This window comes from Impatiens glandulifera, chromosome 6, assembly GCF_907164915.1.
Source record: "Impatiens glandulifera chromosome 6, dImpGla2.1, whole genome shotgun sequence".
Lineage (NCBI taxonomy): Eukaryota > Viridiplantae > Streptophyta > Magnoliopsida > Ericales > Balsaminaceae > Impatiens > Impatiens glandulifera.
The window spans coordinates 3,286,484-3,302,923 of record NC_061867.1 but is presented as its reverse complement, the minus strand read 5'-3'; the positions used below and the strand labels follow the sequence as shown (position 1 = coordinate 3,302,923).

Genomic DNA, 16,440 nt, shown 5'->3' with positions numbered 1-16,440 from the left:
ACTCAACAAACTTTAGTTTACATTTTCGAATCTGAACTTACAGACCGAGCGATTCTCTCTTTTCTACATCCTCTGTTTGTTTGTTTGCTTGCATATGAGAAATCTTTTCAAACTGTTTGATATATACAGTATATACAGTATGTGCAGAATACTCTGATAGTCTCTTCTTTTGACACTGTGCAGCGTCAGTAGAGTTCGTTGATTGAAGATGTTGGAGGATCAGGTCGCGTATCTATTGCAGAGGTACCTTGGAAACTACGTAAAAGGTTTCAATAAAGAAGCGCTAAAGATAAGCGTATGGAAAGGTTAGTGACTTAGTCATTCTGCAATTGATTTTTTATCTGAATTGTTTGCTTGTTCATCATTTTTATTGAGTCATTAGTGTACTGTATATATATAATTTTGTACTTATTCCTTGGTCTGTTACTGTTTCATTCACATTAATCTATTTTTTTTTCAGGAAATGTGGAATTAACGAATATGCAACTGAAGCCAGAAGCTTTGAATGCATTAAAATTGCCTGTGAAGGTTAAGGCTGGATTCCTGGGTTCTGTAAAGCTGAAGGTTTGTTGATTAAAGTAGCATTTTATATCATTGAATTATTTATCTTATATTGATGAAGGTTCTAGAATATTAATTTAAGTGAATCTTAATGTTCTCCAAATTAAGTTGCGTTTGCTGGATATGAAATTGGGTACCTGGTACTAGGCATTTGAAATGCTAGCTAAAGCCTCTATGATTTAGGTGCTAGTTAGGAATTTGATTGGAAATTTTTGATGCATTTGAAGTCTTCATGTTGCTAGAGGGATAAAGTGAACAATACAATACAGACTAACTTGCTTTTTTTTTTGGGAAAAAAAATGTGCCCATAAGGGGTTAAGCAGATAGCCCTCAAACACACTTAACCAATTAACAAAACACGGAACTTGCCGCCTGATGGGCTCGAACCCAGGACCCCTCTCAAGGAGGCTGGGGATATCCACGAAGAGAGGATCAAACTAACTTGCTTTTGTGTAAAGAGTGGGGGTTGGATGAGACTGTTCTCCTCAATAGGGTTTGATTTGATGTGTGTTTTGCTGGAACCTTTTACTGGTTTGTTTTAATGTGACTGTCCTTTTTTTTTTATCTTGTTGGTTTTTCATTTATTTTGTGTGAGAAGTGGCATTTTTTGGTGTGGAGATGGATCCCTTTTGGTGTTCAATCTGATTGCATGTTTTGGAAAGTACTTTCCTCAACTCTTTTGTATTTAATCACCTTTTTGTTTTTTTTGTAGTGCAATAAGTGTGGCTATTCTTTTAATTTTACATAGGCACATTGTGCCTTCCGAAAAAATTAGAAGAAGGAACTATGCTTGATCTGGCAACTATCTGGCAGCAGTGTCACTATCAATGTGCTTCTATGGTGATCTTGATGTTCTTCCTTTATTTTTGTTTGAGTTTTAGATTCCATGGAGCAGGCTTGGTAAAGAACCAGTAGTGGTATCTTTGGACCAGATTTTTTTATTGGCTGAACCTGCAACTCAAGTTGAGGGGAGCACTGAAGATGCCGTACAAGAAATTAGAAAAAACCGTATAAAGGTTAATAACACTTCTCATTTTTGTGGTGGATTTGTTTCCATGATTTACAGTTCAAAAACTCAGCTCTATGTTTGCTTTGTGACAGGAAACAGAAATGAAGCTATTAGAAACTAAGCAGCTAATGACTTCAGAACTGGTAATCATTTACTTTTAACTTTTCCTTTTATGATTAAAGTTTTCTAGTTTGTACTACATATATCAGCTATTTTTTTTTTTGAAAAAGGTCAACTTTTATTAAAAAGAACGCAAGATGCGTTCAAGCGTTACAAAAGGGAAGTAAAAAACAAATTTATTTTTTGGACAGAACACGGATTTATATTGTAAACAATAAATAAGAAAACAAAGAGGATATTTACTCTATATATCAGCTATTAAGACTGCAAAGAGGATATTTACTCTATTGGATAAGAAACATCTTGTTTATCCTGATTGATGACCTAGTTTTATATTGATTAGCAGGAAACCCTTCTAGGAGTTTGTACCTTTTTTTGTCTTTCTTTCTAAAATTGTTAACACATAAAACTTTTCATTGGGATAATTTTAGCTTTGTTTATCTGTCACACCTTAGGCCTTATAAGGTTTAGGTTTGTATTTTAAGTTGAATGTTTTTTTTCTTTTGTGGTTTGTTGGTAACCATCCATGTCATTGACCTCTTGTTATTTGTTTCTGATATCGATGAAGAACAAAACATGGCTTGGCTCATTGATTGATACAATCATCGGAAACCTAAAGCTTTCAATTACAAACATTCACATCAGATATGAAGATTGTGAGAGGTAACTAGCTATACCATTCTGTGAAATATAGTCTTCCTCTGATACTTACACGGAGTTGTCTTATTTGCAGTAATCTTGGTCACCCATTTGCAGCTGGCATAACTTTGGAAAAGTTGTCTGCCGTGACAGTTGATGATAATGGGAAAGAGACGTTTGTCACTGGAGGTGCATTGGAGCAGATTCAAAAGGTTTTGTCTTCTCATTCTCTCTATACAAAATAGGCCGGACTACCTAGACAGCCAAAAGTTCTGTTGGCATGATCATGTTGTGGTTGTAATCATTTGTATGTTGAGAAATTTTCTAATCAACTAATGTGCTGTATCTTTTGCCATCTTTCACATTCTTAGTCTGTGGAGCTTGAACAACTGGCAGTTTATCTGGATTCGGACAGTTTCCCTTGGCATCTTGATAAACCTTGGGAAGATTTGAAACCCATTGAGTGGGGACAGGTATCATATGCTCACAAACTTTGTGTTTCTATTTGTATTTATATCCTACTGTACTACTTGTGTATCAGGTTTGTGTAGTCATAAGTTGATTTAAATATTATTTGCTTATATTTCATTTATCTTCCTATTACAGGTCCTTAAATTTGGCACAAAAAGTGGAAAACCAGCTGATAGTCCCATAACAAACCACACTTATCTTTTACAACCCGTTACTGGCAATGCGAATTACACAAAATTGCGCAAGAACACATCTACTAATGATGGTCAACCTCTGCAGAGAGCGGCTGTTAACTTGGACGATGTTACATTCTGTTTATCGAAGGTTGATTTTCTCTACTATCTGTTTCCTATTTTAATGATACTCTGTTGTGACGTAGAAGGTTGATTGCTTTTACATTTCTAGAGTGGTTACAGGGACTTACTAAGACTAGCTGACAATTTTGCGGCCTTCAATCAACGATTGAAATATGCTCATTTCCGCCCACTTGTTCCAGTTAAAACAGATCCACGCTCATGGTGGAGATATGCTTACAGAGTTGTCTCAGATGAACTCAAGAAGGCAAGGTAATCTTCATTCTTCAATGTCTGTTTCATGCTCTCCTCTCCTTTGGGTGCATGTGTTTTGTGAAAATTAAGAGTGATTAAAATGTGAGGATTGTATTCCATAGGTCATGCGCTTTAAATATACTTCCTAAAATCATGGAATATTAGTCTAGGATAATTATCTAATAACCACTTAAAGTTAACTCTCAAGTAGATAATTATCTTTGATATTTATATTCTAGTTCGAATACCTCTTAACTAAAAACTGGATGTTCTTTTGCATGTTTTTTTTTTTCTGGGAAGTTGGTTGGATCTTTTGCTTCTTGGATCCCTCACTGTAAGAGTGGGGCATGTAACTCATTCCTAAAATAGTAGGTGATACTCATTTGTTTCCCTGGCAAACTATGATAGTAGCCTTGTAGGTTATTGTCGTTGTTAGACAATGCTTGGAGAAATTTAGTAATAATTTTATTGAATGGGTCTACTAAACTAATGGCTATAAAACAGGAAGACCTTATCTGAATTTCAACAGTTATTTCTACTTGTTTCTTTTTGATTAAACACCGTTTTATGTTCAGAATCTTTGACTATGATACATCTGATCAGATAAGCAATTTATAGTTGATGTGAACAGCCATGTCACCTTCCAATAAATTTTATGTTATTATTTTCCATGCCTTAAATTCGTGACTATCTTGACCACTTCTTCTATTTCATATTAATGGTAAGACCAGCTGTGATTCTTATGTTTCACTCCACTCTTTTAGCTTCGTGTTCAGTGGGTGTGGTTCGGTTCTCGTGATATGTACTTGTGCTTATGTATTAAGATTGGTTTGGATTTTGGAAAAGCAAGCTTTACTGCTCTTTTTGTTCAGAAAGAAATTTGATATGTTCTTTATATAATACAAAGAACATCAACGTATATGGCAGTGGGAAACTCTCTTGGGAACAGGTCTTGAGAAATGCAAGGTTGCGCAAGCGGTATATTTCACTTTATGCGTCACTGCTGAAATCTGACCTCATTCGGACAATTATTGATGATAATAAGGAAATTGAGGAAATGGATCGTGAGCTTGATTTCGAACTTATACTGCAGTGGAGGTACTATTTTATTTCTGATGAACTTTTGTTGTTTATATAATTTATATAAAATTTTCAACAAATTTCTTGAGGATCTTTCAACAGTTGGGGTGTGACTATTTATTGATGTAATAGATATAGATGATAATTTCCGTGTAATGTGTTACTGTAGAAATATATTCAAATATGGAAAGTTAGTAGCAAATCAATCAATTAGACTAATTGATTTGCTAATTGACCGAGAATTGAATGTTATCAGTAGACTAATTGATTTGCTAATTGATTGAAGATTTGCTGTCAAATAAATTAATGTTCTTATTTTCTAATTCATTTCATTTTCTGCAAATGTATTTTTCACTATTTAAGCACGGGACTACTTATGTAAAAAACACAACCAATAAACAAACAATAAAATTTCTCACTTCTCTTTATTATTCTACATGGTATCAGAGCAGGTTTTTCCTTCTTGAAGGAATCTGTTCACAATTTTCCGCTGCCTCCTCCAATGGTGGAAATAACCATTGGAGGAGAACTCAAATGATTCTATAATCTCATATTTTTCTAAAATTATCTATCATAAATTCCAGTGCGTTTTCTTTTTTATAGTTCAGTCGAATCTGTATCGAGCATCGTCTTTGTGTCTCGACAGATTTATTTTTTCTCCTTTTTTTGGCATACATCGTCTTCATGTCTCGACAGATTTCTTCCAACATTTCATCTGTCCAAAAATTATCACTTTTCACTTCAAGAGCTGAGCCATAAGGCAAGAGCCAAGTGCAAAGAGCCAAGAGTAAAGAGCCACTTCTCTAACGAAGTGAATCATGATTTTTGAATCTTTCAAATTGAAAGAATGTCATCAACATTTCCATCTCCTCGACAACATCCTCTCCACCTATTAGGTGACTAACATTCTAATCAAGGCTCCTCCAAGTCAATTTGAGGAAGATGTGGCAAGTTGGGCAATCTCAACATTTATTACCAACTTGAGGGTAGTGTAGAAATATATTCAAATATGAAAAGTCATTAGCAAATCAATCAATTAGACTAATTGATTTGTTAATTGACCGAGAATTGAATGTTATCAATAACAAACCAATTAGACTAATTGATTTGCTAATTGATTGAAGATTTGTTGTCCAATCAATTATATGATCTTATTTTTTAAATCATTTCATTTTCTGCGAATTTAATTTTCACTATTTAAGCACTGAAACTTATGTAAGAAAACACAATCAATAAACAAGAAATAAAATTTCTCACTTCTCTTTATTATTCTACAGGTACAAATAGATACAAATAGATTGTTTTGTTAACTTCAAAAGATTCAATTTTTCTTCATTTTTTCCTGTCCTTCTACTACTTCTAACTGTTTAAGGAATGAGTTTATATGATATATTTGGTCAGAGAAGCTTGACTGTGCTTGTGAATTTAATTTATAGTTCCATTACGTCATATTATTGGTTAAAGTTATCAATGGTTAATAATGGAACCAACTGACTTACGAAAGAGCAAAATTATAGGATGCTGGCACATAAATTCGTGGAGCAGTCAGTTGAATCTGAGCTTTACCTGAGAAAGCGGAAAGCAAAGAAGTCATGGTTGTCATTTGGATGGTGAATGCTTTTCCAGATATGTTTTCTTGTTTATTCTTTTGATTTTTAGGAGTAAAGTTCTTTATATTCTTCCATGGTGGTGGCCTATTTTTTTTTGCAGGGGTGGACAATCTAATAAGAATGATAGTGAGTTGGGAGTCTTCGGTGATGAAGAGTGGCAACAGATAAATAGACTTATTGGATATAAGGAGGGTGTTGATGAACAGTTCACTAAGACTGAAACTAGGGGGGACGTGCTTTATACATCATTGGAAATTCACATGAGACATAACGCAACAAAGCTTACTGATGATCAAGAATGTCTTGCTGAACTATCCTGCAAAAATCTTGACTGTTTTGTCAAGCTTTATCTAGAGGCAAAAATTTTTGATGTGAAACTTGGATCATATCAGTTGTCATCTCCCAATGGTCTTCTTGCTAAGGTCTTTCCTTTCTCTTTAACTTTCCTTTAGAACTTTTCATTTTTCCTTATTCATGAATACAGCTCTGTAAGAACAACTGACTATCCTTTCTGCATATATTGCGATATGACATTTTTTTCTTTCTCTTATGTGCACAGAGTGGAACAGCCTATGATTCTTTGGTTGGTGTCTTCCACTACAAGCCTTTAAACTCTAAGTTGGATTGGAGTATGATTGCAAAAGCTTCTCCATGTTATATAACTGTATGCTACCATTAATTCTCCTTATATTTTGTTTACTTCTGGAATTCCATCTTCTAATTGGTGTCATGTGTATGACCAGTATCTGAAAGAACCTATTGATCGGATAATTAGTTTCTTTGAAAGCACCACGGTTGTTAGTCAAGCAGTAGCTGTGGAAACTGCTGCTGTAGTGCAGGTATGCAACTGATGCCTTATACAATCTCATTCATTATAACATATAATTGAACTATACCATTCACCCTCTACCTTTGACCTAGTGAACTAAGATAATTATCTTCTTAAAAGAACTATGATGTTAAAATTTACTTTCTTGAGAGACTGAAAATGTTTTTATCTAACCTAATTGTGATCTAGGTCAGCCACACCATCAATTAAGCCACATTATTAGACGGATAGTTATGGTATCACTTGGTTCTGTTTCATTTAAATTGTAGCTACTGCTATTTATATTTTTGATGCGAATAATTGAATTGCTATATAGATCATCAGCAACTTCAGTATAGGAACAAGAATGTTGAATAATCTGTTTCAACCTGGTCTCTTATTATGTTGAATTCTTACTTGGTGCTGCTGTTGGAAGCTAATCATATGGATATGGTGTCTTAAGCCATTTTTAGTTGATTCTCTTATAGAGGGGCTTGTTCTATGTGCCGGTCTCCGTGTTGACATTGATCATTAATGTCTATTGCTGTTATTCTCAGATGACCATTGATGAAGTTAAACGCACTGCACAACAACAAGTGAACAGAGCCTTGAAAGATCATGCCAGGTTTTTTTTCTTCTTAAAAGGTCAACTTTTACTAAAAAGAGCGCAAGATGCGTTCAAACGTTACAAAGATATTACAAAGGTGAAGGGAAAAACAAAACAAGTAATAAGATCATGTCAGGTTATTTGTATTTCAAGAAATATTAATGTTCAGTAATCTGTAACGATGCCCCAGAAAAAAGAGAGATCTTTTTTGTATCCTGTTCTCTGAACATTAAATGTGCTCTCTGCCACTTTTCCATCATGAAATGACTAGGGGTGAATTTTTATTGCATATTTTTTGTTCAAAGTTTGTGGTTATCAACATGTTTTTCGATTGCAGTATTTCTTGTAAAGTTGTTCCATATTGTCTCCTGAGGCAGAAAATGTGTCCTGATGTTTACATTATTGGATAGAAGTATTAATACAATTGAGCTTCATGTTATCTTACATTTGTATTCGGTTAGGTTTCACTTGGACTTGGACATTGCAGCTCCCAAAATTACCATACCTTCAGACTTCTGTCCAGACAATGTCCACCAGACAAAACTTCTTCTTGATTTGGGAAATTTGATAATTCGAAGTCAGGTTTGATCGAGATTTTTTTCAATGTTTATTTTGTATTCAATCTTCTCTAAGTTGAAATGTGATGACATCTCAAACATGTGCAGGACGATAGTGACTTCGAATCACCTGATGACATGAATTTGTATTTGCAATTTTTTATGATATTGACTGATATATCTGCATTTCTGGTGGATGGGGAATATAATTGGAGTAAAGAATCTCATAATACATCTGCAGATTTTTCAAAACTTGGTGGTGTTAGTTTTTTGCCTGTTCTTGACAAGTGCGGGGTAGTCCTAAAGCTTCAACAAGTAAGTTCTCTTTGGTATTGAGAGCTCATTGTTTTAAGTTTCTGCAGTAGCTCACATTTGACTAACTAGTTCTGATGATACTTTCAGATTCATTTGGAGAATCCGTCCTATCCATCAACAAAGCTTGCTGTTCGGGTTCCAACCCTGGGGTTTCACTTTTCTCCTGCTAGTTATCATCGGTTAATGCACGTATTAAAGATTTTTCAGCACGAGGAATCTCAAAATGCGGAGCTAGCTCATCCTTGGAGTTCTGCAGATTTTGAGGGGTGGTTATCTCTTCTTACGTGGAAGGTTGCTCCTTATCCTAACAATTTTTCCCTAAAATGTTTTTAAAGCTGTTGATGTATGTTCTTTGTTCTTTCAATGTTCAAGGGTGTGGGGAACAGGGAAGCAGTATGGAAGAGAAGATATTTATTCCTTGTTGGACCTTTCCTTTATGTACTGGAAAATCCTGAATCTAGATCTTACAAGCAGTATCTGAGGTTTGAAAGTCAAAGACTCATTTTTTCTTCTTTTATATGGGAAATCCTAGTTGGAAAATCAGGCTGACATGTGTACAATATTCTATATTCTCTTGATTATTACTTTCCTTGAATAGAATGGAATGTTTACCCTCCTAAATAGATTTGAGTGATTGATTTAATTGATTAGAATATGATCTTAGACTACAAGGGATTTTTTTTGTGTATATATTCATAACATGTATCATTTTGAAGGCATTCAATTCAATTCAAGAATACCAGATACGTTCTTCTTTCTTTTGAAATCCATGAATTCCTCCTATGTTTTGGGAAAACAAACTGGGACAGTTAGGATTCATGTTTCTATCGAGTTTCTGCATGTACATTTATTTGATAGTACACATTCAATCCAAAACCTGTCTATTCAATGGTTTGATTGTATTTATCAGTTACTCCTGTTATGGCCTTTCAGCCTCCGAGGAAAACAAGTATACCAAGTTCCAGCTGAAATTGTTGGCAATGTGGACCATGTGCTGGCTATTTTTGAATCTTCACATCCCAGTAGCAAGGTTCCTATATCATAGATATTTTATGCTATATTTATTTGTTTGTTCCTCTATGCTTAAACTTTCGGTTTGCTTTGCTTTATTTCATGTAGGTCATTGAGGATGGAAATGCATTGATATTGCGCTGTGATTCTAATGATGCTAAGAGAACATGGCTGAGTCGGTTACAGGGTGCAATTTATCGTGCTTCAGTATGTTCTTATCCTTTTGCCACATATTTATCATATAGGGATTTATTTCTTCTTATCTCTGTGCATCATCATAGTTGAAGATTCTTAGGTTTCTTTTCTCCCTTAGCATCTTTGTGGTAGTTTTATCACATCCTAGCGTTGTGTAGCGGGTTGATGATTTTCTTAAGCTACCGCTATCAAGATGACAGGATAAAGCTTGTTATCTCTGAGTTTTTGTCTGTTTACTGTGAGTTCATGTTGTAATACTAATTACTGACTCCCGTATATCTCAGTAATTGCACTCATTTGAAATGGGTCATCTAATTAATTATCATGCAGGATTTTGCTCCTATAACCGGTTTGTCAGACAGTTCATCTGATCAAGAGAATCCAGAGATAGAACATATTGAGAACCATGATAATTTGGACACACTAATGGAGAAAGTCTTCCTCACTGGAGTTCTTGATGAGTTAAAAATATGCTTTAAATACAATCCATCGGTACGTGTTTTTACATTTTGTTCAAGCTTTCTTCTCAAGGGATGCAACATAACTTTTGACATTTTTTTTGTAGCAAGACCAGAGATTGACAAATATACTGCTAGAAGAGGAGAATCATCTGTTTGAATTTCGAGCAATTGGTGGCCATGTAAGCCTAGCAAAGCTCCTCTCTCTTTTCTCCCAGAGTTCTTTGGTTCTTCACATTATTTATGGACTGTGTGGTCCTTTGGAACAGGTTGAGCTTTCTGTAAGAGGAAATGACATGTTCATTGGTACTATCCTTAAATCGCTGGAGATAGAGGATCTGGTGTGCTGCAAGGGAATGCCTCAAACATGTTACTTGGCCAGATCATTTATTGGGAATGCTGATAAAACTTTGAAATACCATGATGCTGAAACTCAGGGTTTTGACAGCAGCTTAAGCCAAGATGGCGATGATAGGTTTTATGAGGTGCTTGAGGATCTCAATGGAAATGTTGATAGTCCATCTGGAAAATCACTTTTACAGCCTCCTAGTTTTCGTCGTATTGATGGTCTGCTCCCCATTGGTGAAGCGCAAAATGGAAATAAAATGGTGGCAACCAGCACATTGGATAGTTTTGTGAAAGCTCAAATAGTAATAGTTGAGCAAAATTCAAATTTATATAGGAACATTGATAAACAGGTATACAGTGCATCGAAATTTGATCTCTAGCCCTTATAGTGACTAATTTGCTCATTTATGATTATTGTAGGTTTCTGTGACTCTTTCTACCTTGACATTCTTCTGTCGTAGGCCAACTATACTTGCCATTCTCAAATTTGTTGATGCCATTAACATTAAAAATGATGCATCTAGAGAAGATGTTTTGCATACTCAACAGGCTCCTGTTGCCTTAGAGGAGCCTGCAATAAAAGGTTTGTTAGGGAAGGGGAAATCAAGGATCATGTTCTACTTAATATTAAATATGACTCGTGCTCAAATAGTATTGATGAATGAGGATGACAGCAAACTAGCGACTATATCACAAGATAATCTTCTCACAGATATTAAGGTTTTCTTTAGCTTTTGGTTTCTTTTCTCTTTTCACAACTCTTTAAAAGTTTAAATTATTGGAAGAGATTTCCCTTGTTGATCTGCAATCTGTTCCTTTCTATTCCAGGTGTTTCCTTCTTCCTTTAGCATAAAGGCTTCTCTTGGAAACCTGAGAATCAGTGATGATAGTCTACACACTGATCATATGTATTTCTGGGTTTGTGATATGAGAAATCCTGGTGGTAGCTCATTTGTGGAGGTAATGCTAGTCTCAAATCCTTATCTTAAAAACGTTGAACCCAAGACTACTCAAAAGAAATAAACATGGTTTATTTAAGGTTTGCACTTGTTTTTAGTCATGTATCACTGTGCCGAACTTTTGATAATTGTTTCTGATATTGAATGTGGACTTATGCGCTTGTTGTAGGAGAGTATTGGAATATTAGATAAATTATAAATAAAGTGTAACGATGAGTATATTAAGATGAATCTGCAAAACTTTGAAAGATATAGTTAATGTAGAAATTTGAAGCGAAGGGATTTTTCATATATTGGATTGATTAAACTATTACAAAGAAAACTAATGTGTGTAGGCAAAATTAGAAGACAATAATTAATGATAAACAATTACCTAGATAAATATAAATCAACATTTGTTGGGAAGACAGCTCCTATCCACTTTCTTGGAAAAAAAATGACCCTCCAACTACTTGAAGTAAATGATTATTGGGATTATTGGGAAGGAAAATGAATAGGCCTATTTGATATTTCACACTCACTCAAATCAGGTGAAAAATTTCAGCCTAAATGATGTCCCAAAGATCTTGATTCAACAAAAGAAAATTGTTGACTTTGGAGACAAACGCCAAATAATGGGTTATGTCAAACTTTGGAGACAAGGCCAATGAGTGGGTCGATATCAAAACATTACGTATAGTTGTGTCTTGGAAATGACATTGTAGAATATTGAGTTACCTCGAGTAGGTGACGGTTTTTTCTTTCGGCGGCACCATTTTGTTGTGGAGTGTCTACACAGGAGATTAGATGAATGATGCCCTTTGATTTTAGGAAGTCGCCGAGGTTGGAAGAAAAGAATTCACGTATGTCATCGGTTTTGAATGCATGAATGGAGAATTGCAATTGGTTTTGGATTAAGACGAAGAAATCTGTGAAAATTTGACAAAATTCAGTTTTTTCCTTCATTAGGAAGAGCCAAGTGAGGCGAGTGTGATCGTCGATAAAGATCACACACCATCGTTTACCATTTGAAGTGTTAGTGCGGGTGGGTCCCCTCACGTCAATATGTTTTTTGGTTATGATTTGTTTTTTTCCTTCTTTTTTCTGAAACCTGGAAAACAAATCATAACCAAAAAACACCTACCCTAGCAGCCTAGCCGTTGCAACCAGCACAACGAGTATTCAGTTTGATGATGACGAGAGCATGTCGTGAGACTTTGGGCTGGATGATTTGTGGCAGCCCTCTGCCAATGGCAACACCGGTCATCAATGGATGCAACAGAAAACTATCCATATAAAACTCTACCATGTAGAAATTTCAAGATGATGGATTTTCCATACATTAGAATGATTCAACTATCACTCTTACTTTTGAGTTTCCCTTACTTTTTGGATCTACAAATAAGACTACTATTATAGTCAAAATTATAAAACAATAATTCATGATAGAAACTACCTATATAAATATAAATGAACATTGTTGGGAAGACACAAAATTCCCATACACTTTCTTGGAAAGGCAATTCACTCTCCAACTATTTTTTTTTTGAGAAAATAAAGAAGAACTAGCATGACACCCCACAGCCATGGTCTCTGCTTAAACTCAAAGCGCTTCCAGATGGAATCGAACCTGTGACCTCACTCTCCAACTACTTGGAGTAATGTTTCTTGGAAAGGTATTGATATTTCCACAGTTAGGAATGTATGCACACAAGTATTCATGACACTAATACAAGAGTGAATAAACAAATGTGTCTCGATCTTTCTTGTATAGACAGACGAACATAACAGTAGTTTTATATAAAAAGGAAAAACTCTTCTTATTAAATGAAAGACTAGAGTTATATAGAGGCATAAAAGCACTCTTACAAATAACCCCCCAAACTATCCCAAAACTAACATTCCAACACTCCCCCTCAAGATGAGCCTACGAACGAAAGATATCCACAAGGCCCATCTTGTCACATGGTCTCGACAATTCTAACGAACTAAGCCCTTTAGTGAGACAGTCAGCCACTTGCTCTCTAGTAGTTACATATCCTAGTTTAAGTAGTCCGCTATTCAGTTTTTCCTTGATGAAAAATCTGTCAATCTCCACATGCTTGGTCCTGTCATGCTGCACAGGGTTATTAGCAATGCTAATAGCTGACTTATTGTCGCACCACAGCTTCATTTGTGCCTCTTGGTCCATTTTGAGCTCCACCAACAGAGCTCTCAACCATATCATCTCTGCAACACCTAAAGCCATAGCCCTGTACTTTGCCTCGGCTGTGGATCTCGCAACTACCGACTGTTTCTTGCTCTTCCAGGAGACCAGATTGCCTCCTACAAACATGCAATATCCAGACGTGGACTTCCTGTCATCGGCACAACTAGCCCAGTCTGAATCACAATATCCCTCAATACTCAAATGCCCATTCTTGCGAAAGATCAACCCCTTGCCTGGTGCACTCTTCAAGTATCTCAGGATCTGGTACACCGCATCCATGTGACCCTCCCTAGGGTCATGCATGTAGCGACTCACCACACTCACCGCAAAGGAGATGTCAGGACGAGTGTGGCTCAAATAAATCAAGCGACCAACTAACCTCTGGTACCTCTCCTTATCAATTGACTCTCCTGCCTCAGCACTTAGCTTAGACTTTTGATCGATCGGGGCCACCGCAGGCTTGCACCAAAGCATACCTGTCTCTGTAAATAAATCCAGCACATACTTCCTTTGAGATAAGACAATCCCCTCTGCACCATGAGCTATCTCAATCCCAAGGAAATATTTGAGTTGCCCCAAGTCTTTCACTTCAAACTCCTTACTCAACCTCTTCTTCAATAATGCAATCTCACCCTCATCATTACCAGTGATAATCATGTCGTCCACATACACTGCCAGCATCGTAATGTGAACTTCATGTCGCCTGAAGAACACTGTATGATCTGCATTGGTCTGCCGGTACCCCATGCCTACCATAGCCCTCCTAAACCTGTCAAACCAGGCTCGAGGGGACTGCTTCAGCCCATAAAGAGATTTATTAAGTTTGCACACCTTACCCTCCGTTTGTTTCGTGCCAAAACCCCGTGGGACCTCCATGTATACCTCCTCCAACAACTCACCATGAAGAAAAATCATTCTTCACATCAAGTTGATGTAACCTCCAACTCTCATTCGCTGCTAAGGAAACAAGTGTCCGCACTGTACTCATCTTCGCCACGGGTGCAAAAGTCTCATCATAGTCAATACTGTACGTCTGACTGTACCCTTTTGCCACCAAGCGGGCCTTGTAACGCTCAACCCGACCCTCTGGACTTTGCTTCACAGTGAAAACCCACTTGCATCCAACCGCCTTCTTCCCTGGTGGTAATGGCACAAGCTTCCAGGTTTTGTTCTTTGCGAGAGCCTCAAGTTCCTCAAGCATGGCGGCTTTTCACTTTGGATCCTCCTTAGCAACCTGCCAACACTTAGGGATAGAGACAATGTCCAGAGATGCAATGAATGCTCCGTGTGCAGGTAAGATGTGAGAGTAAGAAACAAATTGGGCAATATCATGTGGGAAACCGTATCGATCAGGGGGGACTCCCGCATTGAGGCGAGGAGTCCTCCTTACGGACATGTGAGTGGGAATGGAAGAGGGAGGAATCATATCACCTGTGTACTCCTCTTGTGTACTCCTCTTCAGTGAGTGGTGTCTCAGAAGTCGGGGTAGGCAGGGACAAGGGACTTGACACAAGCGGCACAGTAGGCATGGTATCCTCAATCTGCCTCCTTCGCCTCATGTATACTCGCAGCTCCCCTTGAGCTTGAGTACCACCGTTATCGGGGTCATCCCCGCCTCGTTCTGGCACCTCCTCACCTGTCGGTGCACAAGGGACATCGCTCACGCCCACTATCCTCCTCTCACTACCACTGCTACTCTCCCCCTCTCACCTCATACCTCCATTATCAAGCGAGTCTCCAAAGGGTGATGTATCCTGAGAAGAATAGTATGGCTCATGCTCTCGAAACGTGACATCCATACTAACAAAAAACCTCCTCTTCACTGGGCTCCAACATGTGTAGCCTTTTTGAGTAGCCGAGTATCCCACAAAGATACATTTAACCGCTCGCGGATTAAGTTTTCCCACATTTGGTCTGTTGTTCTGCACAAAGCACACACAACCAAATACCTTCAAGGGGAGACTATCACTAATCTCACCTTTCAATAACTCAAGCGGGGACTTCCACTCCAACACACGTGAGGGCATCCTATTGATCAGTCTCGCTGCTGTCAGGACTGTCTGTCCCCACAAGTACTTTGGTACATTCATTGAGATCATCATACTTCTTGCTACCTCAAGGAGATGCCTGTTCTTTCTTTCTGCCACCCCATTCTGTTCTGGTGTGTACGGACACGTGGTCTGATGCAGGATTCCCTGAGAGGATAAGTACTCTCTGAACTCATTGTTTGTGGACTCTGTCCCATTGTCAGACCTCAATACCTTCACTACTGCCCCGTATTGAGTCTGAACCCTTTTGTGAAAATTTTTAAAACAAGCAGACACATCAGTCTTGTTTTTCATCAAATACAGCCAAGTAGTACGAGAAAAGCAATCAATGAAAGACACAAAATATCGAAAACCATTAACAGAAGTTGTGGAACAAGGCCCCCACACATCAGAATGTATCAAATCAAAACTACAGGTGTTCCTACTACATGTACTGACATACGAACTCCTAGTGTGCTTGCCAAACTCACAAGCATCACAAACCAGTCTCTCTTTATTAGTTTTTTTCAACATAGCTGGATACAAACGACTTAACAGATTAAAAGAAGAATGACCCATTCGCCTATGGTAGAGCAACAACAAGTCTTCCACACTACTCCTCACTCCTCCAGATCTCTCCACCACAGATGTGAGGGCCGAGTCCATCTCTTTTCTCTCAAGAAACCACAAGCCATTACGCCATGTGCCAGTCCCAAGCCTCCTGCCCGTTCCCCTCTCCTGAAAGATCACCTTGGGAATATCAAAAGTGACAACACATTTCAGTTGGAGGATAATAGCACTAATGGATAAGAGATTTACTGGAAAAGATGGAGCATGCAAAACATTGGACAAAGTCAAGGAGTCAGTACATCGCACAGTACCCTTACCCACTACGGGTTGGGTCGTACCATCGGCTGTTCGAATACTCT

The 16,440-nt window shown here is 37.4% G+C and overlaps 1 protein-coding gene across 1 annotated transcript in view; it reads left to right on the top strand.

Moving 5' to 3' along the window:
* Positions 1–16,440, top strand: part of LOC124943990 — a 40,877-nt gene continuing 24,437 nt past the window's right edge. The window contains exons 1-26 of the mRNA XM_047484448.1: positions 1–305; positions 461–564; positions 1,443–1,577; positions 1,663–1,713; positions 2,259–2,353; positions 2,424–2,541; positions 2,701–2,802; positions 2,936–3,124; positions 3,206–3,366; positions 4,276–4,446; positions 5,946–6,038; positions 6,139–6,460; positions 6,598–6,702; positions 6,782–6,877; positions 7,404–7,471; positions 7,915–8,035; positions 8,119–8,325; positions 8,413–8,616; positions 8,698–8,807; positions 9,259–9,355; positions 9,445–9,543; positions 9,862–10,023; positions 10,097–10,171; positions 10,259–10,687; positions 10,758–11,057; positions 11,166–11,297. Coding sequence (XP_047340404.1) covers positions 209–305; positions 461–564; positions 1,443–1,577; positions 1,663–1,713; positions 2,259–2,353; positions 2,424–2,541; positions 2,701–2,802; positions 2,936–3,124; positions 3,206–3,366; positions 4,276–4,446; positions 5,946–6,038; positions 6,139–6,460; positions 6,598–6,702; positions 6,782–6,877; positions 7,404–7,471; positions 7,915–8,035; positions 8,119–8,325; positions 8,413–8,616; positions 8,698–8,807; positions 9,259–9,355; positions 9,445–9,543; positions 9,862–10,023; positions 10,097–10,171; positions 10,259–10,687; positions 10,758–11,057; positions 11,166–11,297 — 3,843 coding nt within the window. The 5' untranslated portion in view covers positions 1–208. The remainder of the gene's footprint in view (positions 306–460; positions 565–1,442; positions 1,578–1,662; positions 1,714–2,258; positions 2,354–2,423; positions 2,542–2,700; positions 2,803–2,935; positions 3,125–3,205; positions 3,367–4,275; positions 4,447–5,945; positions 6,039–6,138; positions 6,461–6,597; positions 6,703–6,781; positions 6,878–7,403; positions 7,472–7,914; positions 8,036–8,118; positions 8,326–8,412; positions 8,617–8,697; positions 8,808–9,258; positions 9,356–9,444; positions 9,544–9,861; positions 10,024–10,096; positions 10,172–10,258; positions 10,688–10,757; positions 11,058–11,165; positions 11,298–16,440) is intronic.